General features: G+C 39.1%; 2 protein-coding genes and 1 long non-coding RNA gene across 4 annotated transcripts in view; 2 read left to right on the top strand and 1 right to left on the bottom strand.

Annotated features, from left to right (window-relative positions):
• The window catches only part of mthfd1l (methylenetetrahydrofolate dehydrogenase (NADP+ dependent) 1 like), a 33,899-nt gene extending 27,673 nt beyond the window's left edge, over positions 1 to 6,226 (top strand). For both annotated transcript variants that reach the window (XM_032542263.1, XM_032542264.1), the window contains 2 exons: positions 5,638 to 5,756; positions 6,085 to 6,226. In XM_032542263.1, coding sequence (XP_032398154.1) covers positions 5,638 to 5,727 — 90 coding nt within the window. In that variant the 3' untranslated portion in view covers positions 5,728 to 5,756; positions 6,085 to 6,226. The remainder of the gene's footprint in view (positions 1 to 5,637; positions 5,757 to 6,084) is intronic.
• A 5,486-nt stretch (positions 6,227 to 11,712) lies between these two features.
• Positions 11,713 to 25,450, bottom strand: LOC116705845 (uncharacterized). Its single transcript, XR_004336065.1, has 3 exons — positions 25,322 to 25,450; positions 24,525 to 24,529; positions 11,713 to 11,724 (listed from the first exon to the last, which is right to left on the bottom strand). It is a non-coding gene; the product is annotated as an uncharacterized LOC116705845 (long non-coding RNA).
• akap12b (A kinase (PRKA) anchor protein 12b) overlaps positions 12,248 to 27,148 on the top strand; it is a 38,561-nt gene continuing 23,660 nt past the window's right edge. Inside the window, exon 1 of the mRNA XM_032542261.1 lies at positions 12,248 to 12,558. Within this exon, the coding sequence (XP_032398152.1) occupies positions 12,424 to 12,558 (135 nt within the window). The 5' untranslated portion in view covers positions 12,248 to 12,423. The remainder of the gene's footprint in view (positions 12,559 to 27,148) is intronic.

Below are 27,148 nucleotides of genomic sequence, written 5' to 3'. Positions count from 1 at the left end.
TGTACCCAGACCACCTTCATATTGGGCTGTAGAACAAAGATTTGTATGTATGTGGATAGAGCAGAAATAACTTGTGGAACTTAAAATATATTGTGCCTCTGCTGCTTTCATAGCATTGTTTCTGGCCACAGCAGGCAACTGACTTAAGTGTAAATCTCTTAAAAAACGATTCTACGGACGCCCGGATAGTCAGTTGGTAGAGTGGGCGCCTATATGCAGAGGTTTACTCCTAGATGCAGCGGGCCCGGATTTGACTCCAACCTGCTGCCCTTTGCTGCATGTCGTTCCCCCCCTCTCTACCCTGTCATGTCTTCAGTTGTCCTATATAGATAAAGGCCCAACATGCCCAAAAAATAATCTCAAAACAAAACAACGATTCTACACTTTCTGCTTTGCACAAAACATCAGACAGACACTGTTAGAGACTAGCTGGTGAACATAATGGAGTGTTTAGCAGCAAAAGAGCCATATTTCCCTGTTGGTAGAGACCATAAACAAAGCTGACAGGAGAGTGAATGTTGGACTTACATTTATCAGATGGACAGAGACACAACTCTCAAACGAATGATAAAGTTGCTCCGTAACTGATGGATGAATAATAAGCAGCTGTTTGCTAACAAGTTCACCATATCAACAAGATGATTATATGTCAATGTTGTGTTCAAAACGTCATTTCACTACTCCCAAATTGCAAAAACAAATCAATTATTGTAGGTTTAAAGTCAAATCTGGAACATGTTAGGCTTCACCCTGAGGGCTTAATAAGTGTTTTTGGCTGAGAACCAAACATTGTTGCATTTTTGCCGCACAGGGAATCATAGCAAAGTGTTTATGATGAGCTTACATTTGGACCCGGTGCATACAACCTCATGTATGTTTGTCTGTACGGATGTATTTCAGTGTTTGTGTGGGTATGCATTGAAACGTTTGTGTTTTCTCTGTAGCCTGGTCTCAAAGTGACAACGCAGTTATAAATGGCTACTTAAAGCACAATGAATCTAATCTTTACAGCCTGGCTTTCTTCCTTTACCTCGTTACTGTTAATATCCAGCTCAAACACTGATGACTCCAGCTGCTCACTTTGATTTCTCAACGTCGTGGATAGAAATTCATTTTGGCTCTACTAATTACCTTAACTTATTTGAAGCCCAGTCAATACTCCTGGGAACCACAACATGTATGATATTGTATGTTGATGTTGTGGTGGTTTGTTGCACTGAAGTTGAGTCACAGACGTTCCTTGTTTGCATCTTAATTCAATTAATTCAAGCATCTCTCAGGAGCTATGGCAAACTTTCTGTTCATGACTCCTGATCCTGACAGCCTTGTTGCCATCTCCCCACATAGGTTCATGCAGGTGCTGTAACTGCTTCTCCCATTCCTTCTTCCTTTGCCTGATTTTGTCTCTAAACGACTATTTATATTTGCTTCTACTGCCAAACATTATACTAAGCTGGTTAAAGGTGAGCTGGAGCCTCTTGGTTGATGATGGGCTGGGCAGGAAGGAAGCAGATTCCTAAGCATTTTGCCTCCTGCGGTTTCACCAGTGTGCCCTGAGGGAAAGGCTTTGATAAGATGAGGCAGAGGTGTCAAGCACCGGGCATGCTGGGAAGGCATGGTAGTGTCTTGGTGTGGCGTCTGTCCAGTCTCCCAACCTTGCCTTTGATCTGCTGTGGCCCGCAGAGCCACTGGCACGTAGACAACCCTTGAACTGTGACTCCTCATCCAAAGGAAGTCTCCAAATTGTACTTTGAACTCTTTGGCTTAGCCTCCGTCTGCTAGACTGATCCATGGACATTGTTGTTTGGTTATAATGACATGGTTCTCACATTTTACTGTCTTCTACAGTAGTTCTAGATGCTTAATAGAAGTTGGACAGAAACCCCCAGTATGATGTTTCAGATTTCTAGAAAGGATGTTGAAAGAGAAATGTGTTGAGCGAGGCAAGTGGCACAGAGGCTAGGACGTAAAGGGGGAAGGACTGAGCGTCTACATGCTCTCTACTGTCACAAGAAGTAATAATCAGTTCTTTCAACTTGAATTAAAGGTAGTATTTTGTTCACTTTTTTGATGTTGCTGTTTGATAATATATGTATGTTTTGCTTGTTTTTATAATGAAATCTGACAAACTCTCAGGTCACACATGACTCCCAAGGGGTAGAAAGATCTCACAAACAAAACTCCTGAGGCAGTGTGAGTGTGAGGGGAGGGGGTGAAAGGTCTTTACAGGGTGAAGAATAAGGAAGGGACTGATGTCATGCTTCAGATATGTGAGGGAGGGGTCGCAAGCAGAACAATAGCTCTCTTTAGAGTTCACATCCAGTTAGAGCTGCCTCCACTGCATCTTTAAACCCAAAACTGTTCCGATTTATACAATTCCCCCCTCCATGGCTGGATATTCCACATGGTCGCAACTGGTTAATTTAATAATAAACTTAAAAAAAAATTAAGTAACAAGTTGTAGATCGGTTTAAAGGGCGTGGTTGCGTCTATAAGAGAAAGCACACGGGAGACAAATTTAGACTTTAATTTATGTTTGCCAGCTTTGATCATGTTTTTGAGCCAAAGGCCAACAAGCTCAGTAAATCCAGCCATGTTTTGACTTTTGAAACTGACCTGTACTTCAACTGTAGATTTACTTCAGTTCCAGTGAAGCTGACGCAGAGATGCGGAAACCAAAACTTGCAAAAAAAACCTCGATTCCAATAAAGAAACGATTTTACTGGAATCATAAGTTTTTAACTCTAAACATAAGGAACATCCATTGAGCTTTTTTTAAATATTTACTCTCACACTGTAATTTTAACATTTTCCTCGCTCTAACGGACATTTAATCTTAAATGGCACAATTTTATAATCTCCTCAGTCCTTGTCTGTAGCAACTGTGCTATTGTTGACCGAGGCTCTTCTGCAGAATCAGTGGGGGGTATAAATCCAGCTACATTGTCTCCTCTAGGGTTTCCCCTGACAAAGATGCATTGTGTTTGGGAATAATAGAGGGACTTATTTGGCTGAGTGGAGTTTCCAACTTTAGCCACAGAGTGTTGTGTGTTTTTGCGAGTGCCAGCTTGTTCTCAGGCTGGCGAGGAGGAGTGGCAGAACAACGCATCCTTTGTTGCTATCCAAAACCTTGACAGTTAGTCTTCACATTTTAACATCTTTTCATATTTAAATGTCCTGCTTGTTGTGTTATACCAAAAAGCTAAGAGAATTTTGAGAATTCAATTTAAAGTGGTTTTATTTAATTTTTTTGAGTCATATCTTCCTGTGATCTGAGAGTTATAGTCCTTTTATATAGTTCTAATTGGATGTTTCCTGCCAAAATGCACCCTGGGAGTCATAGCTAACTTCTCCTCTTACTCTTTATATACACATGATTGTACCTTTTGACTTTCCATCAAAGAACCAGATATTTTCTAACGCAGTTAAGCCTTTTGGACTGATGATCCAAAAGGTATAGCCGTAGATTGTGCGTCTGTGAGTCACCTAACATCGTCCATGGGAAAAATTTAAGGGACTTTCAATTCCGCCACCAGGGGCCCCTGAAATAGCTTCTCCCTCTAAGCAATTTTATTAGTGACATATGCAATAGTGTTTGGACATTGTGATGTCACACTAAAAGGAGGAATTAAGCAATCCCTTTGTCGTTATTGTTCTTATCCATTAAAGTAAAATGTGATGCATTGATATTGAATTCCTGCTCATAGTCTGAGTCATATTAATGGATGCGGTCAGAGCAGGGTCATGTAACAGCAGTCATTGTTAAGACCAGCCCACAATGAGAGTGAGCAGTTACCGCCCTCCCCGTCGGATTATGTAAGCACGTACTGCTCATTTTGTCTCTTCGTTTACATGCAGAGCCACGTTTCCTCAGACAGGAAATTGGCTGGTCACTTCCCCCTGTCTAATTTTCACTAATGGGCCCATAACACTGGCCCTGGATCAGAAGGAAAGAGGCACGCAAAGAATGTCGCTCCCTGTCTAATGAGAGAGAAAATGTACTTTTCAGCTTTGATGGGAATTGTACTGTGCTAAACAATTCCTTCTTTTTATCTGCCAAGCAACAAACACTGGAGTTGCGCATTTATTGACTTGAAATGTTAGATTCAGATTAGTATTGGTACTTACACCAAATGAAAGAGCCTTCAATTACACATTAACCATAGCATATGCTGTGGGGATCTGGTCTCGTTCTTGGACTTGGGTCTCCTTTCACATGGTCCTCCAGTTCACGTCGCAAATTTAATTAGGAAGAATTTCCACTGTCTGTTGTTATTTTATGTTCTTATTGAATTTGTCTCAATAATCAATCAAATCTCTAATACAATTCGGCTGGTCATAGTAACAGGGTTGTTAAATGCATGATCTTACACACACACACACACACACACACAGTGTAGAGGTGGCAGTCTCTAGTATCCCAGCCTTTTAAATTTGTTGTAAATAAATGTTATGGTGCGTTTTTTTTTTTTTTTTAATGATTAACAATTTATTTTTAACTGAAAACATACATTGCACAACATGGGACATGGAAATAATTTTCATTTTTACATGATCATCAAAGCTTTACGCACTTAAATATCATCCGTTTAGGTAAGCTACTGTAAGCATTAGGAGTTTCCACAATGTCACAAGTGTGTAAGATCAAAAACTCTGAATTTGAAAGATCCCAAAAAATCACTCACGCTCACTTTAATAACGTTTCGGTCCTCAGACTTTCTTGTAGTAAAATTTCAATAATTTATCTTTTTGGCTCTTTCACTATTAGATATAGATATAAAATGCCGCTTCTTTTATCTACTTATTGGACAAATCCACACTCATTGAATTTCTCCATACCCCGTTCTTCTGGCAGTAACAACCATTGATCCATCAGAGGAGGTAGTCCGTATTGCCACTATGACTTTGTATATAGCCTTGTAACTTTTGTCTCATATCGGTGAGGTAGCCTTTTGTTATCTGTACTTTGACGACAGTGAGAACAAAGCCTTCGTTGTCTATGGCTAAATTCATCGCTGCTAAAGTGAAGGTTGTCCGCACATTGATCAGCTGTCTGCCCGGAGTTAAATGAGTCTTGATTATAGTCATTAAACCTGTAGGGGTTGATCTTATTCTTTCTCATTTACGCAAAGTTTGATACCAAGTCTGAGTGGATTGTAGAACATCTGTGTTGTGGCAAAGGCTTTAATATGAGGTTTAAGTAATTATCTACATTGTAATCTTCTTATTTGGTCACTGACATTTTTATGAGACTCTTGTTTAAAGACGCACAAAAAATATGAACCAGCTGCTAATATTAAATTAATTTAGCAATGCTGATATGCCCGGTTTCAGTTAATTTGTGGTTTAATAGTACATATGGACACCTTTCAGGAGTGCTTGATTGTCTTTAAATATATAAGTCTTTATTTTACAGGAGATATAAAAAAAGACTATGCTCATTTGTGCAATGATTTATTTCAGATTTAACAGTTTATATTTTTTAATCCATGTATTGTGCAGCATAGCTGCATTATTTTGTTTGTAAATATTCAATTACGCGGTGTGAGAGTTCTTTCACCTTTATTTAACTTATAAAATCATGTTACGCTGCCTGCCAATAAAATACTTACCCTGTGCTTTTGTTGTTTGCCTCAGATGAGCACCATGCCTGGCCTGCCAACCCGACCCTGTTTCTATGACATTGACCTGGACCCGGTCACAGAGGAGATCACTGGGCTCTTCTGAGCATGTGTCAATAAATGATATTCTCACAGGTATCCTCTCATACACATCAACTTAAAATATTACAGCCATCTGTGGGAGCATCCGTATTGTCATTATAAATATTTTACAAGCAGCTATTGTCTCTATAGCTAGACTTTATTACCTCCCTGGAGTTTTTAGTTTACTGCCTCAATCACTCAATGCCAAGGCTCCAGTCTGTGAGGCTACACTCTACTCTCACTTACACACACACACACACACACACACACACACACACACACACACACACACACACACACACACACACACACACACACACACACACACACACACACACACAGTTAAAATCATCATCCTGTTTCTGTTTTTTTTCCCTAGGCTCCCTGTTCTGTTCACAGGATCCTCAACCTCTGGTGTGCACCATCGGACACATCCATCCCCTGCATCTTTGACAGGAAATGCTTTCTTACTTCCCAGCAGCCCAGACGCTCTCCACATCACATTAACATGCTCTGGGGGGGAAATAGATTGCTGGAGAATTAGCTCAATGCTGTATTTGCACATCTGTGTGATATGCCAAAGATGACCTTCTACAGCCATATCGTCTATATCATATATGCAGTGTTAGTTTTAAAACTTATGTTGTGTTTGTATCAACTTCTAATTTCATTTTTTTTATGTGAAAAGTCAGTCAATATCAAAAAGTCACTTTTTGTATACATGTCTTAAGCTTTTAAACTGTAATGGGCAAAGCTTGTGTATTTATTAACTAAACTGCTGTTGTACGCACAGAAAGCCATTATGGTGTTCATGTCAGCTCTAAATGTCCTAACCTGCTGGATGCTGCTGAATGTCCAAGCTGCTGGCGTGAAAGGTTTCACAAGTTAGAATCATCAGTTTAAAGACCCTTTTGAGATATTGTTCAAGTATTACCTAGTATGTGTTGAGAAAGCTCAAAATTGAAATTGTTTTAGCAGCGTTGACACATCCTGATGCATTTTAACAAAATTTAAGTTGGATTTTTGCTATGTTGCACTTCAGAAGTTGTCGTATCGGTTGTTTATTTCAATCTTGAATATTACTTTAATTACTTAAACAATAGCCCGTAACAGCTCATTACATATATGGTATTTGCTGTGTGAAATAGCACTTCTGCTATTTTCTCCAACGGTTTCAGAAACGTTTACAATTATTTTATAAATTTGATGGTGGTCTGAATTTCTCTATAGAACTTTCATGCTCTGGTCGGGGTTTGCATTTACACAGCAAACACATTTTTCTAAAAAAAAAAAACATTGGTAACTGTATATTAAACACTTGGTTCTCAAACGTGAGTGCCTTTCAAATAAACCTTTTATTTACTCCAAAACTGTGTGTTTGTTTTCACACCCAGCAGTTGATGTGGCTCAATCCATCTGTTGTTTGGACACATGCGCTCTCTTCCTGTTATCCATGATGCTGCAATACAAACTTATTTTTCTCACATCAAAAGAAAGCGTCCTCTTTCTCACTCCCCTTGCATATTAAAACTTGAATGCTTTCATAATTTTCTTTGTTTTTTTTCTACCGAGTGCAGCTTTACTCCTCCAGTGGTGTTGGAAGCTTGCCTGAAAACCAACAGTCGGGGGTCCCCAGCAGCACCCCAGGGTGCAGCATCTGTCATTATAAGGTGTTGTGGTTTGCAACATGAAGCAAACATACATGTGTGTGCCTGTCATAGCTGGCATTCCACACCTGCTTAGTCTGTTATTCTCAGGCATTTAACTACAGCCGAGACTGCAGGAATGCGCTCATTTATACAGTAGTGCTCCAACGGCATATTTAGTGTGTGTGTGAGACTGAAGCCTCTTGTTTTGAGCTGATGACAGAGTTGAAGACCTGGTGTTGATGAGGAGGGGCTTCGTCACCGCTTTGTAATGTGCTGGAAAATCCCCATTTTGTCAGGTTGGAGTTATTTATGTTGAGCTTCTGTCTTGATCTGATGAAGCCTCCAGTTGTTGGAGCTCTTTAAGCAGTTTAAGCACTCATATTTAATAGACTGGCTAATTTCAGTACCAAGGACAGGTCTCTTAGATGCCTGTGTGAGTGTAACCCAAAAAATGGCTCAAATGATCCCAGGCTGGACTATCAACTGGGCAAAGCAGGCAGCTGCTCTTGGATCTCCTAATTTGTTAATCTTAAATTTACTTGCAAATGTGTTTACAAATGTGCACCACTAAAGTAAAATATTAATGAGGGTCTCGTATTCCGGTATAGGAGTACTGGTTAGTTTCTGGGTCTTTTTGCAAAATATAATGAAATTACCATCTGTGTGCTTTGGACACTGTACTTGATGAGAACTTGGAGGCAACAAGGTCCTCCAAACTGGCCATGAGTGAATAGAGGATGCTCTGGATAAATGCTAAGATTGCTTTGCATTTATTGAGAGAAACATTACTATTTTTGTTGTTCAGTTTATCTGAGTTTTTAAAAATACCAATATTCCTCCTTGGTTAACAGTTTGTTCAATATGACTCATGTATTGCATAATTGTTAAACTACTTTACATGTTATAGTCTAGTTCAAAGTTGTTTATTAATTTTGGAGAAAAAAAGTGTATTACTCAGCATTTCAGAAAACCAGGTTTTGTCTTTACATTGCAGTTTTCTGAGTTAAAGTCTGTTTTATATAATATGCAACATTTAGTCCAACAATCCTTATACAAACATACAGTAGCTGTCATCTTTTACCCATCCTGTTTTGGAGCACACTCCTTAATTTGCTTCTTCTAGCAAAGTATGAATGTGTCCCCCCTGCAGCGTGTCCACGCCAGACATCAAGCATCAGGGCAACAATCTTTAACTCACCCTGTCTCTAAAAAGTATGACACTTCCCACCCTTTCACTGTTGCATTTAGAAAAAATATGCTGTCCATGTGTCAACTGAAGGTCCTGTGGGAATGTTTTCCATAGATATGTATTATCCATTTGGGGACTCACAGGCTGTAGCTGATGAATTGTTATCTCTTGTGGCAAAAACTTAGATTCTTGCAGTTTTACCATCAGCAAATGCAGCCAATTGTCATATCTACCTATTGTTTGGATGGCTGGTCCTTCTCAAATATTTCTCATCACATTTAAGCAGACTGATAATCTTTGCTACCAAATATATTCTGGTTTGTATGTCTGTGGTCAGCTGAATACAATAGGTTGGTTGTATTTAGACAAAGTCCTGGAGTGGATTTCCATTTCCTTCATGAGGACAATACAGCAAGTGTCGAAAAGAGAGTATTTGTTTGTGAAAGATATTGTACTCTTCTTTGTGTGTGTGTGTGTGTGTGTGTGTGTGTGTGTGTGTGTGTGTGTGTGTGTGTGTGTGTGTGTGTGTGTGTGGCAGAGAGAGAGAAAGAGTGCTTTGTGCCTTTAATTTGCCCTTGCATTACTGTTTTATTGAGTACCGACCATGACATATCCGGTACGGCTTTAACTTTAACAAGATCTTTCTTCCCCCTCCACATTTCTGCTGATGGGCCTGCCATGCTGAAGGCCATTGACTAACACATCTATCTACACACTGTGCAAATCTAATGAGGTTATCTGTCTTGGTTTTGTGTCTTGCAATACACACGTCTGAAACAATTCTGTAATTTTACAACAAGAGCAGCATGTAGTCTTACTGAACAGACAATATGCCACTTAACTAGTCTGGGATATTTTTGTGCCACAAAGGTGATAGGAGATTGTATTGATGAGGATTTGGAGATTCAGTGGTAAGCAACATTTTGCATCACATTTACGGTTTAAACACATGCACCTCTGGGAGCAGAGCAGTTTAACCACAATGCTCTACTCTGCTGCCTCAGTTTAACAGTTTGGGTTAAGACCGGGAATACAGTATCAGTGCTGTCAACGATACTTTACATTTTTTCCAAATAATATTGTAATACTATTTGTGTGTAATTAGGACAATACATATTTAAGATTTAAACTGTTATCCTGTAATGTAAATTGAGAATATTTGATCATGCTGAAAATAATTTGCAGTATTTTTGGTGTATTTGTGTGTGTGTGCATTTCAGGCCTATGTGTGGGGATTTCTAACAAAACAGAGTGTAAATTGCAATTTCCCCACTGGACATCAATGAACAGTAAAAAAATACTATTAATAAACAATCTATCGTGAACGCTCAAGTTCAGACAAGGTCACAAAATTTGTATAAATTAAACATTTGTTTAAAATAAATCAATCCATGCACATTTGTCAAAATTATGATCCAAACACAGGTCAACTTGCATTGAGCTACATTAGATCGTCTGTTTTCGAGCCCTCAAAAGGGGGCGCGGCCTTTACGTTTAGCGAAGTACCCGTATGTGCCCTACGACTAGCCTCGAGCCGCTAGCCTCAAGCCTCAAGCCTCAAGCGGAGGAACGGAGCGTGCTACAGACAGCTGGTAAGTTCACTTCTTTCTAACTCCACACCCCCAAAACTTGTAGTCTTCAGACCCAAATGACGTTAGAACTTATTAGATTTCGTACAGGTCTCTCTGGAGGTACTACGGCCCCAAAAAGCTCCAGAGAGAACTATTTTTTCACACATGCAACATAGCGTTAGCACTCCCCAACACCTGTACTGCGACCAGTGATTGGAAAAAATAGACCTCGACAAACGTTGACGTGTAAAATTGGTGACGACGTCTTATTGATTTTTGTTTTTTCATAGTTGTTTTAAAGAATATTTTTGTTTTCAAGACAAGTTAAGGGAAGTATTGAGGGAAGTCTAATGTAGCCGTTGACAACTCTCCAGTCAGTTGTCATGACATGGCATCAAGTCTTCAGGCGGGTAAATCTTAAGTGTGAAGAGTTAAGTCTCAAGTCGTCATTTTTGTAGCTGCACAGATCAACATTTCTACACAAACATTGGCTCACATGACTGGCTGCATAGTGCACAAGTGGCAAATTTAATAAATGCTGCTTTGAGTCTAGCCAACTCAAGATGGCCTATCTTTACTCAGGTCAATTTGCTACTGTGCGCCACTTCCACGTGTCCATTTCCAAGATTTTATATTTCATTAGCTGTGTTTTTTTTTCTTTCCTATTCAAACGGTTTGTTTGTGTGAACATACTCTGTGTTTTGGTATTAGTGTAGCTGCAGGGAGCCTCAGTCTAGGCCTGGGTGAACTTGGCTTTAAGCTTGTGTAGTAATTTCTGCATTTTAAAATTCCCCACAAAATGGTCCATGGCCCAATGTGCAATTAACATTCAACTTTCATCATCACCCCATGAGCAACACAACGCACGCACACTGATAGAGACACTGAACCATGGCAGTACATCACTGAGTCAGCATATCATCAAGTATACACTGTGTGTGTATGTCAGAGAGAAAGGGAGGTATTGAATTTGAGATTTAAAACATTTTTTTTTTTAAATCATTTTTGAGCATATATTTAGGCGAATTAGAGCAACTTGAAATAAAAGCTGACATCAATGTAGATTGATGGAGAAAAATCCTAGTGGAATAAATTGAGAAGTCCCAGGAATGTTGTCTTTGTGTTTTTACATGAACCGCAAGAATATTCTGCTTCATATCTCTTTGTGATACAAACCTGTCTCAATACATTACCACCAAAATGCCAAATGTGCTAAACTTGACCAAAGTTTATTTGCCTGTCAAAGAAGATGCTTCTTGACCTTGTTAACCCCAGGAGAAAGATGGGAGTAGAGAAAGAGGGTGGGAGAAATGATGGATAATAAATAATAAAGTTGTTTTACAATATTTGAAATGTGTTAAATTACGATTTAAGTCATTTGACATTGTCCTAGTCTTGTTTTGTATCTGTGTAAGTTAATCTTGATGTATTTTCTTATACCCTAAACAAAAAACGTTTTATATTTTGATAATTTTACCTGTGTGCTAATGTTGTAAAATCTCCAAGGCAGATGGTCTGATGACTCCACTCACTCCTAGGTGAATCTAACAATGCATTGCAAGGCATTACGTTTTATAACTTGTGTGGTTTGCTCAATAACCTTTTTTCTGCTAAGAATACACACATCAGATAAATGTGGTGAATATAAAGTCAAACAGTGCCATATTAAATGAAAGTATAAAGTCACATGTAAACACACAAGTGTAAACTTAAATGTGCACTGTGACTTTAATCTGCCGCCTGCTACCAAATGAGCATACAATAATGCTTGTAATTCTCTCATAATCAAACAATGCAATTATTTCTTATAAGATCTTTTTCTCTCCCTTAATCAGGTTTTAAAGTAGTCCCTTGTATCTCCCTTGGGGCTTTTGAAGGTTTTGTTTTGATGTTTGCAGTGGATCACTCCAAAAACGTGCAGGCTTTCTTACTATGTGTCAGTGATTTAAACTGCTCTAATTTAATTTACCAGTCCCTCATGATATATCTAATTTCTGCTGAAGATGGATAAACGATGCTTCCACCTCAAAAAAATTGCTTTCATGCAACCGCCGCCCTCTTTTCTCCCCCTGTCCTCCATCAGCACCGTCTCTGATGCTGCAAGACGTGCCCCATGTGATACAGAAGTAGGTGGAGGAGGTGGGGTGTCAAAGTTAGCTGGTCCTCAGTCTCCACATCACTCCAGGCGATCCCGGGGCGGAGCTGCATGCAGAGCTCGTAATTTGGACACTCGCTTGCAGTAACCCAGTCGTGCCATCTTGGAGGGTTATTTTTTAGAAACCGAAGTTCACCTTTTGTGATCGTTCGCCATGGGAGCAGAGAGCTCAGCGCAGCGGGACGGGAAGAGCCAGGAGGATGCCTCCGCTTCAACTTCAGCCTCCGCCGGGGAGCCGAGTGCGGAGGTGCACGCGCTCCAGGAGGGGAGCAGCGTCCTTGACAGCAAGGTAAGCAGATACTGAGGCTTTTGTATCGCTGTTAACCAGAGCTACCTGCTGTGGGCAAACCCGAGAGAGCGATGCATGTTCATTTAGTGGCGTTGATTGTGCATATTGGGGACTGCTGTAGCGCTACTTAAGTTATTTGTGCAGGCCTATTTCCCTGTGTGTTTGCAAACAAACCTGTCGTCACCCCCTCCCTCTACATTGTCCCACTTGCGCATCAGCAACGTGCTGCAGCGCACAGTCTCCATGCGCGCCTGCCGCTCTTTCTGCTGAGTAACGGGTCGAGCTGTCTGCAGTCCCGCAGTAATAAAACGGAAGCAGCTCAGCCCAGTCGAAATGTACATCCACACAGGCCCCCAAACACATTTTTACAAATATTAACATTATTTTGCTCACAAAATCAAATAAAGTAATCCTATAATTCATTAAAATCATTTTAAATGGACATTTTTATCTGCATTTATCTTAAGTATAAAACAAGGTAAAAAATCACGGCAACATTTGGACAGATTAAAAAACACAAATCAAAGTCATTGAAGATGTGCAAGGCCAGGTAAATGTTTAATTTGAAAAGTAAACTTAAAAAATAGGATCAAAACAGAAAGAGAGAAAAAAGTGTTAGAAGTAATATATGTGAAAATAAACAGAAATTTGGTATTATGTGTTATATCATCAATATGTTGTAAAGGTCCCAATAAACTTATACAAATGTAAAACCTCAGACATTGATCCAATAAACCAATAATGAATAGCATATTTAAAACGGAGACCCAATGCATGAACACCTTTTCCTTGACACAATGTTTCAGTCCGCTGACCTGAGCCTGTTTACCAGTCCCAATAACTGTGCAGGACACTGAGCGCTGACCATTAATGATGAAGAATATTAGATTATAAACTTATGGAATGCTAAATTTAAATAATATATCAACTAAACTATTGTAAGAGTTAACATGCCCTTTTTATTTCCTTGGCTGTGCAGGATGTTTGGGTCCATCTGCCATCATCTGGGGGATCTTGCTGACCTCGCACTGTTACCTCGGTGTAAATTTGCTCAGCATTGTGTGAATGAATATTTGGAAAGTGCCTGCTAATGACTATGTATGTTTCGCCACCTGCTCTATTCACACTTCATATGACCTATTGGATTTATTGACTTCTTTAAAGGCTGGAGGTCAACAGGTCAGAGTTTGTGGCTTGTCTCTTTTTGAAAGGTCAAATGACACCAAGGGAGACATATAATCAGACTGCAAACACATAGGGCTTAACTTTTGGTTAAGATTTGAATCAAAGTTTCATTTGTTCATCCTTGTTTGTACATGCCGGCGTGCACATAGTCATTTTTTTGTGAATTGACTTGACGTGTGTGGCGGTTGGATGTTTTGTTAAGCTTTGAGCTGTTATCGCTGGCATCATCACAGTGGCAGTGTTTGCGCTCATATCTTACCCCTGACACTGGAACATATGATAGGAAGTGTTATAAAGCTGCTACTCCGACTTGAGTATGTTTATTGTTCTTTGTGATTCTATCTGTGATGGGGCAAGATGCAGTTTGTGTGCTTAGAGCCACGCTTCTACCGCTGACAAAATGCGTTTCTGCTTGATACACAATAAATATCCTCCTCACTCTACAGAGGAATTTTAGCAATATCTCTCCCTCCACCACTGACCTGCCTTCCTGTCTCTGTCAACCTAACAAGTGTTATCAAAATAACCCATTAAGGTCATAATACCAGCAGGCTTTTACATAGTTACTTTCCTGAAGGCTGTATTGTTGCAACCTATAGTACAGAAAACATTGTATTAATGCTACAAAAGCTGTTATTTTAACTTATCTAGCTCTAAATATTTGAATTTTTTTTATTTATTTTTTTAGACCTTTTGCTTTCATTCCCAAAATGTTTTTTCCCCACCTTCCAGCTATTATGTACTACTGCATAGATACAAATCAAGGCGATAAATCATAAGGAAAAAAACTTATTTCATGTCAATTGCAATTGTGTTAAGATTCTTGAATGGGTTTCAATAATCAGTTTTTCATTAGATTGTTACAATGATCAGTATGTAAACACACTTACAACATACATGCTGCCATGACCTCTTTTTGTCTGTCTATACTGTCCTTCTATTTCCCAAACCGACAATGTCACACATTTTCTCTCTCAGAAACCACTTTCAGACGTGACATACTGGGTTCATCACAGGTTGTAGATCTTGCAGATGTTGTGCAAATCTTTCACTTGTACATCACTCTGTAGCAAGGAGATAAATTTAAAAAACGGAAGATGGCAATATCTAGATTTTCCGCAGGTTTTAAGTTGCTCTTAAAACCACTTTAAAAATCTTAATATAGTAGTACCTATAGTAATGTACCTACCGGTACAGTGGCTTTAATTTTGAGTGACCAACATGTAGAATGTGTATGATTGACAGACAGGATCACAGTGCATGTGTCTCTCATGTCTGTCTCTGCCTGTTCTTCCTTAATTTCTTAATCCTTTCTTGCATCCCAGCTAGACCGGAGCTTCCTGTGGAAACGCTGTTACTTCTATGAAACTACAGTAAATGCCAGTGTTTTCACTCACAACCACACTAATTCACAAATAAACCATAACAAACATAAGACCTGCATCACATGTCGGGTCTCCTGCAGTTGCAACTGCAGCGGCAGGTGACTCCAATGATCCGACATCAAGTTATGTAACATAATGTGTGCTGATTAAGTGTGGTGCGTTCCCGTGTAATGAACTGCAGCTGATCAGACACTGCTGTGGCTCTAATTATCGTGTTTATCAACGGGAGAGGGCCAGGCCGGGGCTCCTGTATGCACTGTCCCAAAACAAGAGGAAGGAAGCAACAGGAGAGAAGTTGTAGCAGTGTTTTGGGTGTGGATCCCCGAAAGAGGAAAAAAGGGTGGATAAAAAAGCAAATGAATAAGCTGATTTTTGTACCTCCCGCCTGTTGTAAAATAGACACTGATGACGGAGGTTAAGTGAAAATAAATTAAAAATTAAGGGCAATGTGTGTTGAAAGTGGAGGTATATAAAGTAACTCCCATTCCCAAATTATGATTGCAAATCAGAAAAAAATAACCACTCTGCAGTCTTAGCTAACTCTTTTGTTTAAATCCGTTATTTCTCATTTCAAAACTTAATTTTCATTGACCTACACCTACATACTCAATACCAAGCAAGAAATGGCTAAGCCTTTTGTGTAAGCATGACTAATAAGATCAAATATTGTACATAAAGGAAAAACAAAGGTTGCTTATTGACTTGCCCTGACCTGTCTTGTATGGGAGATTAAAATAAAAATGCAACACAACTAAATGTTTTAGTGTTTGCAATGTATCTACATATGTATAGGCCCAAATAAAAAGTTTATATGGAACCAGATCTAAACTCACATATGTTAGCTCAAATCACAATACTGAAATACTGGTGTGTATCAAACAGTTAAAACCTTCTGTAGAGATAGTTGTAGGAATATAAAACACAATATTAGGAAATGATTTACTATTATTTAGCCATGGGACAGTTTACTGCGTGGAAGCACAGAAGGTATGTTACCCATGTAATGTTACCCAACATTGCTTAGAGCACCTTTTAACATAGACTGTTAAATGGTTGATGGCAGACACCATACCACCACTCTGTAAACCGTAGTAGATAACTAGAATATTGAACTTTCCATGATGTTTATTTAGTCTTAAGAAATCAGATTTATGATTCTTTTTTTTCCCCTTCTTGTCGAGGACAAACAGGAAGCAGGTTTCTGCTAATTAAACTGCCCCTCAGCCAGCTTCCTATCTTTCATCTCCCAGATTCATTGCCAGTAAAAAACAGACGTGTGTTTGAGGATGTGGAAAAACCAGAGCTCTTCTGTTCCTCTCCCCTCTCCGCCCCTACCAATTAGACTTTACTCCAATAGTTTGAGTCAATAATGAATCCATTGAACATTATCAAATCCCACAATGGCATCAACTTCAAAATGTTACATAATGTTACAAAAGACATTTCTTTTGTCACTTTACAGTGTCTGTGGAATGTTTCATCTCATTTTTCCAGCTTAATTATCAATTAGATTGTTTAAACTGCAGTACTTTTTTTTTTTTATTCTGTAAAATATTAGTAATGAGAGAGCCAAATTTAATTAACTCATTTATAATATAACAATGTTGACATTTTTCTTTAAAAAATCTGGTTGTTGCTGTTTGTACAAATGTAACAGAGCAAATTCTCTTTAAACTCTAACTTCAACTTTGTCTAAAAAATCAAGGATAGGTTTTTTTTTTCTTCTTTTTTTTCTCATAACTTGGCAGTATAGTATGTATGTATGTATGTATGTATGTATGCAGTGAGACGATGAATTACCATATTACATTCTAATTCATGTGACTAAGGGCAATGGGTCCCAAACTGTGGGTCACGGCAGCAACATAAATCTGAGGTGTTGTTGTGTGAGATAATTATCGGAACAAAAAAGCTGCTACACAAAAGTAGTTTATTTTCCGGTATTTCCTATTACCTTCCTTCTGGACAGACTCTTAGTTTAATATTATTAAAAAAGACAGAAAGAGATGCCAGAGAGATTAATTTCTGATATTGACGTTTTTCTTATGTATTACATGACACTGAGGCTTTGTACGTAATTGTGTTAACACAAATTGGAAAATGGCCACTTATTTAATTTAGAAGTTAGATTCACTTTTGTGCTGCACAAGCACACATGATCATCCAGTATCGGTGCTCCTCCTTAGTATTGATGGAGAAGGTGAGAGGAGGGGACTCCTCCCTGAGAAGCATTGTCCTGTAGTAATGATGTCTTATTGAATGTGTGAGGATTGGACGGCAGGGCTTGGCCCCACAGGGACCGTTACAGCTACTCCGTCCCGATCAATCATTACGATTGGAAGACTTTGCCACATCAGCGTCTCTATTAAACTGCTTTTCTTTATGGCCTCACCAGTTTAGGAGTTTTTTGTGTCGTCATGCAAACGCAAACCAGGCTGGAAAGCCCTTAGATACAAATCCTAAGTTAGGGTGTCTCCTTGCATAATCAGATTGTTATCCTGCACACTGGCCCTCATTTATCAACCTAACGCAGAAACCAGCGCAGAGATCCTCTTATGACAGGCTTCACGTGGGATTCAAGAAATGTCCAGACGTAATCCGGCTAAGAAGCGGCACTTTTCAGAGTTGGGAAATTGATACCCTGACATCTCAGGTTCATTTGCACTAACGTTTAATATTTGGCAGCCTAAAAACTGGTTTTGAAGGTTGTAGAAATGGAAAGAGATAACTGATGTAATCAACAGTGTTGCCGTAGTAAATAAGACTCCAATCAAAGTTAATTTAATTAATACATCCTTGACATATGTATGCTATAGTCCTAACAGTAATATTCAGCCCTATATTGCAATCTCTTAGGCCTACATGTAGCTGGACCTCAGTCAGAGCCAGGCAACGGTAAGCTGTGAGGGAGAGCGTGTGTCCTCCGCCCTCCGTACTGGACCACCACCCCGACCGGCTTTTCGGCTTGTTTTTCCAGCCCCTCTGCTGAGGGGCTGGAAAAACAAGCCGAAATATGTTGTTTAATGGCAGAAAGAAATCATTCACTTGTGGCCATTAACAACACTTTAAAAGATAAACGAAAACCTGAAGAATAAATATAAATCTGTTTCCTGTATTGAATGTCATTGCCAAACATAATACTAATACTTTTTTAAAAGTGAGGAGTAACAACCTGTGCTGGACACTGCTCTCTGGGCATCAGGTCATCTGGCTCCATCGCTACATTTATGGCACCCTGTTTTCCTGCACAATGTTGTGCAGAACCCCACAAAATAAAACAATGTTGCAGAATTTTTCTGGTGCCCACCCCGCTGGTCTGCCCTTAATCAATCCGATAGAGCGCTTGACCGTGGCCCCTGTGTGTAGGCTACATGTGCACTGTTGCTCTGCTCATAGAGGTTTTCTAAAAGAGCCAGATCTGCCATTGTCAATAAGTGATCAACTGATGACTTCTCCTCCCGTTAAATGCTGCACCACAAGTCCACACTGACTCAAAGTTACATACACGAGTACAGACCAGACTTGAGATTTTTTCGCAGCCTACGCTTACTTTCAAATTGATAAATGCCTTGCTTTGCGTAGGAATTGGCATACGCCCGTCCTACACCTGTTTTAGGGCGTACGCACGTTTCATAAGTAAGGGCCACATTTGATCAGTGAAATTACTGTTTCTCTCTCACAGGGACTGCTCTGAATATTAGACATAAGCTACTCCTATCTGTCCCATTGCCTGTGTATTAAACAGTGGATATTTGGCTGATTTTAGGAGTTTCAGATATTTACTCCTTTTAATGATGTTTGTAAGATGGAACTGATAAGGAATGAAGAGTATTGTGATTTTGCATGTTCAGAATTTAAAAATGGATGTCTTTCCTGTTTGAGTCTAGGCTTTAACCTCCACTGTGCTTAAAATAACCTCTTACCTCCATTACATCACAAGCCTCTATGGATTCTCTCACCCATCTTGCCTCTACTTTATTTCTCCCTCTTCAATTTTAGCTCCATGATTCATCCTGTTATCTTCCCTTGCACCTGTTAGCTTTTTGCTCTGCACTCTGTGAAAACAAGAGTGGAAATGCACCAGGTTTATCCATTTTGTGTGACATCCCTTCCTGCATCTGTTTTTTTTTTTTTTTTTTTTTTAAAGCATTTATCAAACTGATTACCATGCATGGCCACCAACATTTGGACTGGAGTATGGCTTACCTTGATTTGCATGTAGCCAGAAGCAAGACTTGAGAAGAAGTGTATTAAATTGCACTTGCATTGTATATGGCCATAAGACACTTAATTTTACAAGTGCTAATGGAGAGCATGTTGAGAATAAACATTATTTTCCAGACCATACGAGGTCACTTGCCAGTAAAACAAACATTCCCACCAACAACCCATCCTGTAGTTTCTCTATTGTTAGCTAAAGAATCTTTTCCCTGCATTGTTGGGTTTTCAGGCTGAAGAGGTATGTTTATCCCCTCTTTCATGAACTTGTTCACCGCGCTCACTGCCTTCCGTTACTCTTTTATGCACATCCATTTTTCATCAGCTCTGGTCCTGATGCAGCACTAACTGCTCACAAAGCACAGTGGATGATGTGTACCGGTGTTTCTACACTGCTGGTGGGAGTCGGAGCATTTGAAGGATAAACTGTGAATCATAGCCTCACTGCAGTTGCTTTTTTTGGTTATACTCATGCAGGACGGTTTAGCTGCTCTAATCTCTATAGTTGAGGGACCTGAGATTTACTGTAATGACCAAACACGAGTCCTATCACAATCCACTTTTAAAAAACAATAAAACCCCTTGACAACAATGGTGGAAACTATGTACTTATATACTGTACTTTAGTAAACTGCGTTACTTAACTGATCCTTTCCATTCATACGACTTTATACATCTACTCCACCACACGTCAGGAAACCCATCTTTCTTACTCCACAAAATTTGTCTGAAAGCTATAGTTAATAGTTGCTTTGCAGATTATGATGTATTTAAAGGCTGTAGAATATGATGTAATACTATAAATTAAACTGCCCAGCATTATATAAATAGTTGACATTAGCTCCACTTCAACCAGACACAACCATGAAATGCTGCTTATATATAACTATAATATGGTACTCCGGTTGTGTGTGTGTGTGTGTGGTATGTGTGGTATGTGTGTGTAACACACACACACACAACACACACACACACACACACACACACACACACCACACACACACAAACACACACAACAACACACACACACACACACACACAAACACACACACACACACACACACCACACACACACACACACACACACACACACAGTATATGACAAAAGTGACACTGTGGTAGGTCGTCAAAAGTTAACTTCTTGCCCTGTGTGTGTGTGTATTATAACACTGACAATTGCCATTCTGCTGCATAATATGAGAAATTTTACTTTTGATACAAGTACACTTTGGTATATTTAAATACCATACTTTTACAATTTTGAGTGCAGGACTTACTGTATGTTGGAGTATTTGGACCTGATTTTATTTATGCAAATTAGTATTTTAAGATGTATGGCTCCAACTAAAGGTGGCAAATATCCAAAAATGCATGTCCCATCGTCTGACAAACTGATTCTAACTGTAATTGGAAGAGTTGTGACTCAACTCACAAAGTGAAATCACTTTCGTCACAAACCACGTACTTTACTGTAAATGTTGTTGCATTTGGACTTTGTAAGTGGTGTCTTATGATGTCTGCTGCTGTCTCAGGATAATTAGAAACAAACAGCACAGTGATTTAGGTGGTCACTACTTACTCATTTTAGGCCAATGGAGGTATTATTTTAAACTGCTCACTGCTTTAATGAAATAGAAACACAATATAATATGTCCTGTTTTTTTAAATACCACCTCCTCCACAAATGCTAGCAAATAGACTTTTATAAATCTGCATAATTAACTGAGACAACAAGACACCATGACTTAATATGTGCCTGTTTTTGCTTAAGCCATTCCCATTTTTTAGACTAGATAATTGTATTAAGGGACAAAGCCAATATACTGTTCCTGCTATGCAGTCAAGAAGTAGTAAGATGTGGCTAACAGCACTGATGAGTTGGTTGCATTCTGGCTAAAAACAGATGTCTTCACGCGTCTCTTTTTAACTGTGTTAAAATCAAGCGGCACCCATCCACACGTAAGAAACACTTTGATAAAAAGTCATGACTAAAGTTTCCTCTGAAATTCCTCTTGTCTGGCCGATAGGTAAATATCTGCCCCAGTGTTGAAAGCTGCACTATTCAATAGTTTTATATTAAGAATGGATCAAACCACCACATGTGAAAGGGGTAGCTTGTAGAGGCACACCCACAGAGAATTATTGATAGAAGTTATAAAGATTTTATTGATTGTTTGCACCATGTTTGTATTTTCTTACATATTTTGCACCACATACCACAACAACCAAAAATAACCAGCTTTGTTGTTGAATTTTAAGTGTGGAAATTTTTGTGAATACTTTTGGTTGTTTGTTTAGGGATGCCGAAACGACGCAAAAACTGTTTTGTCATATTTAATATCTCCAGATTAGTACGGTGTAGAGATTTACTTTTTTTGTTTAGAAGCAGAGAAATTCACTGTTTCAAGGAGGTCCTCTTAAAATTGGTTGCTTTCATAACCATTTTAGAAGCTTAGTAATCCACCCTAGAATGTCAGTGGCTTTTCGGAGACTTTGCATGTTGAATTGCCGAGTGATAAATCCACAACAAAATGGCTATTTAGTCATCTATTTTTTTAAGCTTAAAGGGCGGTTAGTCAGTCAATAGAAAACTCTTGCGAGGTGGGCCTTTTATTCAATGTGTGTGTATTGGAAAAAGGACACAAAGAGGCCAAAAGGACCCCTGGAGGATGAAATGAGTGGGTTTGGCCTACTGATGTCAAGTAGCAACCAGAAAATGCATTAGGGGTGACATAACTAACTTTTTTTGGATAAAAGCGAATGGACTTTTCTGGGTTTTTAGTTTTATATAGTACTTTTGTTTCCCCTGAATGCCAAGACTTGGGATTACAATTTTCAAAAGTATTAATTATTGTTCTGTGTGATTATAATACATTTCTGTAAGATACCAATTTTGTTTAGTCTTTTCTTTTTTCTTTATAGTAATATAACAATTTATACATTCATGTGATATCCCTGCAACACACACATCCTGATAACCCAGGTTGTCCTGACAAAAATGACGTCTATAACTTGATTGTGCATAACAGCATTATTACACAAGGAGACAAACTTAGGCAAAAGTACTCCAATGTCGTCCGTTTCCTCAAAGCATCATCCAAATAGGTGAATGATCCCTTATACTTCATGAGTTCTATATTACACAGGAAAACTGAGTGGGACATTAGGCTAATGAAAATGTACATACGACACTCGAGAAGTAACACACTTTAACGTTTTACACAAACCAAAGATTGGAAAAAACAGGGCTTAGAGTCTAGGTAAAGGTTTTTTAAGTGTGTTTCTGTTTTCTATTCAGTAATAACATTAATCCAACCAACCCCGGACCTTCAACACAAAACTTTAAGTTAGCTAGTTCATTGACTTAAATGTAAGAAAAATGTATAAGTTAAGTAATTTATTTTATGGTATAACAATAAAAAAAGGTTGTTCTTCTGCACATGAACAGAATAACATGATCATGTTGCAACATTTTCAGGAGCTTTATAGGACTTAAATAATTGCTTGAGATTGTGTGCCAGAATCTATTTATGCTCAAGTTATTGTTCTCTTCACTTTACTTATTATATTTTGAATTTTAGTTCATGTAATTTTTTGCCAATGCTTCTCAACCACATATACCAACTGTCCAGAAAGACCTGACTTTAGAAACTGTTCTTCAAACTAAAGCTCCATGTTTAAGTGACATATTTGACCCTGAATGTTGTTTCTGTGCCAAAACGTAGAACATATAGACATTAGTATGGCAATAATCTCAAACTAATTTGAGGCATACAGCTAGGAACAACAGTCTGGTTTTAATGTCCCACTAATTAAAGCCACGTTCATAGCGTTTGTATGCATTCCAGATACCCTCTCACTAGTCATTTTCTTTTCTCACATATTACTCTGGTGCTCAGATGTTTATCGGAGCTCCAAGATGTTTTGAGATTCATGTCAGGAGGGTCAGCAAAGGGAGTGGATTTGTTATTTCAACCCAGTTAGAAAGGCAGGCCCCCTGGGGTTAAACACTGGCCAGTGTGGCCTGATTATGATTGTGTCCTGGGGGGTCTTTCCTGTGACCATGCAGGCTGTTGTTGTTGTTTGGCTCCCTTTGCTGTTCAAGTGTAGCAGCCGCACAGATGAAGGGATGGGGGGGTGATGAAAAACAGACAAATTGTGGGAGGTATTGAGACTTTGGGTTAAGAGGTTAGTGATTCACTGATGTAGGTAGAGGAGGGCAACCTGGCTTTATCTATTAGCCTAAAATAGCAGCTAACAGGTGTGTAACTCTTTAGGGTCTTTTGGCTTGCATTTCTTTCTTTCTACTCTCTCTTCCTCTCTCACACAAGTCTTTTTTTTAAATCTTTTTACAGTTCTGCCTTACCATTACAGTTAGTAAGTGTTTTATATAACTGAGACAGAGTCCTTTCAAGGCATAGGCCTGGTTATTAAATATTCAAGGTGTGTCTGGTTCTAAGGATGGCTAGTGAAATATCTCAAACTGTTGGAATGTGAAATGTTATTTAAGGTTTCCAGAATGTTAATGACTTTATCCCCTGATTTTTCCTCTTGTGACTTTCAAAATTATTTTAAAACCATCCTGTTAATGAGTTTGAGTAATCCAATCTTGAACAGGTAAATTGTATTTTGTCATGAATTGCAGAACAGTTTTTAACTTTCAGACAAACACCAGACTCAAAAGACCATCCATTTAAAGGTAAACTAATAAAAAATTCTCTTTTGGACACAGACACATTGAGTATGTTTCCACGTACAGCTTGTGTCTCTGTGTTTGCGATTGAAGAGTTGACAGATTTATTGTAATAGGATGCTTCTCTTCCTTAAAGCAACCATAAATAAAACCACAAACCTTTTATGTGTATAGAGCAGAAATGGATGAGACAACTGGAATGAAAGAGGAAAAGAGATGCTTACTTTCTATATCGTAATACATCTGGTAAATATGACTTGACGTAGTCAGATTTGGCCCCATCCAAATTTTTTAGAGATTTCTGTGAATTTGGCTCCTAAAATTTTTTTTTTAAATTTATTTTAATTTTTTAATTTTATTTTCCCCCACAGAGTCTTACTATCTTTGTGGTAATTCTTTAATGATCCAGGACTCGTTTTGCTTGTTCAGTGTTTCTTTATTTCACTTTCAACTGCTCTGGACTGTACAAACACACACAGAATCACAGGTACTCACTCAGAGTTCAAGGATTGTGGAAATGTTGAGAGTGCTCATTGGGGGTCTTGACAAGCCTTGATCTTTGGTATGTACTGAATGTATAGGTCAGGGATAATAGATTGGGGACTGGCAGGGCTGAAGAGACATAAAGGGGGAGAGAGAGGGAGACAGCCACGATGGTCACACAAGCTCCTGAAACCTCCTGTTAGACCAGGGTGAAATATATATATTGGCAGTTACCTTTCACATCTGGTTTATTCATCATAATGTATACTGTTTTAGTCCCGCAAGGTAAATTACAATGTTTTTACTCTGTTGTTGGTATACACATTACACACAGGCCTGACACACACGCTTAGAACCATACATGCACTAATGGAGAGCTGTCAGAGTGAGGGGGCTGCAGCTGTCGATGGACAGACGTTCCGAGCTGTTGGGGGTTCGGTGGCTTGCCCAAGAGCACCTTGGCAGTGCCCAGGAGGTGATCTGGCAGCTCTCCAGCTACCAGTCCCCCACCACAGTCTGGTCCATGTAGGTCATCCTCCAGTTCCCAACCCAACCTACATACTGAGCTACTGTCACCCCACCCCAAAATAAATTGACTCTCTTATGCCGTGTTCACACTGCCCGTGTTTGCGGGAATTACGCATCGCAATTACATGCAAAGTCAATGGATGCCAGACACAAATTAGCGGCGGGCAAAGCAAATGGCTCAACATGGACACGCAAAATTTGTCATTCTTGTATCTTTATTGGATTAAACATTTCCCCTGAATATTACCGATGGCCTGGATGCCAGTCGAACTTAGCCTCGCCCACAACATTTGAGGTCGGGAAGTTCGATCTGGACTTAATCTGTTGTAGAGCAACTATGCTCGAACCAGAGCTGGACGGACCAATCAAATTGTTAGGTTGGGCTTTATACGATAATGGACAGATGATTAATACCGTAACAGTTAACGTAATAAACCACGTCGCCAAAGAGCGCTTAGGTTGAATTTGTTCACAACAAAGATGGCTGCCGCTGGAGAAATGAGATGTGTAGATTCTGCCATCGCAAGATATCAACAGCACACTGATTTTAAAAGAGCAACAGAGAACCGCAATCAAGGTATTTGTCGATCGGAAAGATGTTTTTGCCATCCTTCCTACGGGATTTGGCAAAAGTTCAACATACGTCACATACTCTGTTGCTCTGATTGGTTGGAGGTCTATCTAATTGAGTGCAGAGGCATTTTCTTTCCTGGTTCGGTTGAAACAAGCCCCATAATCTCAGCCCAATGGAGCAGTATCTGACTCCTATTCTGACTAGAATCTGAGTATGATGACGCCAGGCTATACAACCGATTCATATATCCAGCAACCTTCTGGTTTTCAAAGCAAGTCCCCAAAAGACTGATTTACTGTTTCGTGTTTCTCTTTTGTCTGTACAGTAAATAAGCTACAGCCACTACCACGTTACCTTATCTTAGCATAAAAACTGAAAACGGGGAAACGACTAGCCTTGCTCTCTCCAAAAGCAACAAACTTCCTAAATGTTGTTTGTTTAGTCTGTACAACGGCTGAAATATAAAAACGACAAGTTGGAGTTTTACAAGTGGTTATGGGTCAGATTATTTCCTGGCTGGGAGCTGTGACTGTGCTAAGCTAACTGGCTGCTGGCTGTATCTATATATGTATCACACATACACAAGAGTGTTATCAATCTTCTCATTCCCAAAAGTGCTTGGAATGAGTCTGATTCCTATTCTCAAGCTTACTTGCATGTTCTCTCTATTTTTATTTTCTAATACCTGAAGCATTTTCTAAGGACTTTTCTTTTCACAGTGAACTGCAGAGAATGGAGTCTCCCTGTTGCAGGAAATCCAGCAATGATGTGAATTCTGGATGAAAATTACTTTGAATCTTCCTCTTAAAAAATCAATAAGAACCAAAACCGATAAGTCTTACCTAAAGACTCCAAAAGGATGGTGGACTGAACATAATATGCCATTAAAATGGGCTACATTCTTTGCCTTTTTTCTCCTCATCCTGGCTCTGTTTCTCATCTCCTAACTCTTTAAATCTTTACATATCTGTGTTCACCTCCTTGAATTCCTCTTCTCCTCTGCCTTTATCTTTCTACTCCCTGTTCTCCTAGTCGCAACACATTTCTTCTCCAACAGCGTCATCCTCCTGCTCCGAGACTCGGTTTAATACTTAGGGGTCAGAGGTTGTGAGGTTAACTGTCACGTATGACCCACCAGAGAGATTTTAAACTTGTTATCTCCTACCGTGAGTTTGCTTGCGTGTGCTTATGTTCACTTGGGTATAATCTTTCTGTGATTCCTCGTGTTGCTAAACTAGGCAGTCATTCAGAAAAAAGCAGACTTGAAGAAATTGTGACTGTACTTTTTCTTTTCTTTATATTTGTGCAACGTTAAAAGTTTAGGAAAATTTGAAGTAGCATTAAAAAGTTTTCCTGCTTTTGCATTTTCAGCAGCACCTCGCTGCATTATTGTCATGGAATGCTGGGAATTCCAGTCATGAGTTGGGTTAGGAGAGGGCGGGGTTGCTGCAGGTCAGCTAATAGCTCAAACATCAAATCTGATAAAGATTCTGATGGCTTTAAATTACAACAATGACAGCATCA

Source organism: Etheostoma spectabile, chromosome 18 (genome assembly GCF_008692095.1).
Source record: "Etheostoma spectabile isolate EspeVRDwgs_2016 chromosome 18, UIUC_Espe_1.0, whole genome shotgun sequence".
Taxonomy (NCBI): Eukaryota; Metazoa; Chordata; class Actinopteri; order Perciformes; family Percidae; genus Etheostoma; species Etheostoma spectabile.
Note: the sequence above shows the minus strand (reverse complement) of the source record. Positions and strands in the feature narration are given on the sequence as shown.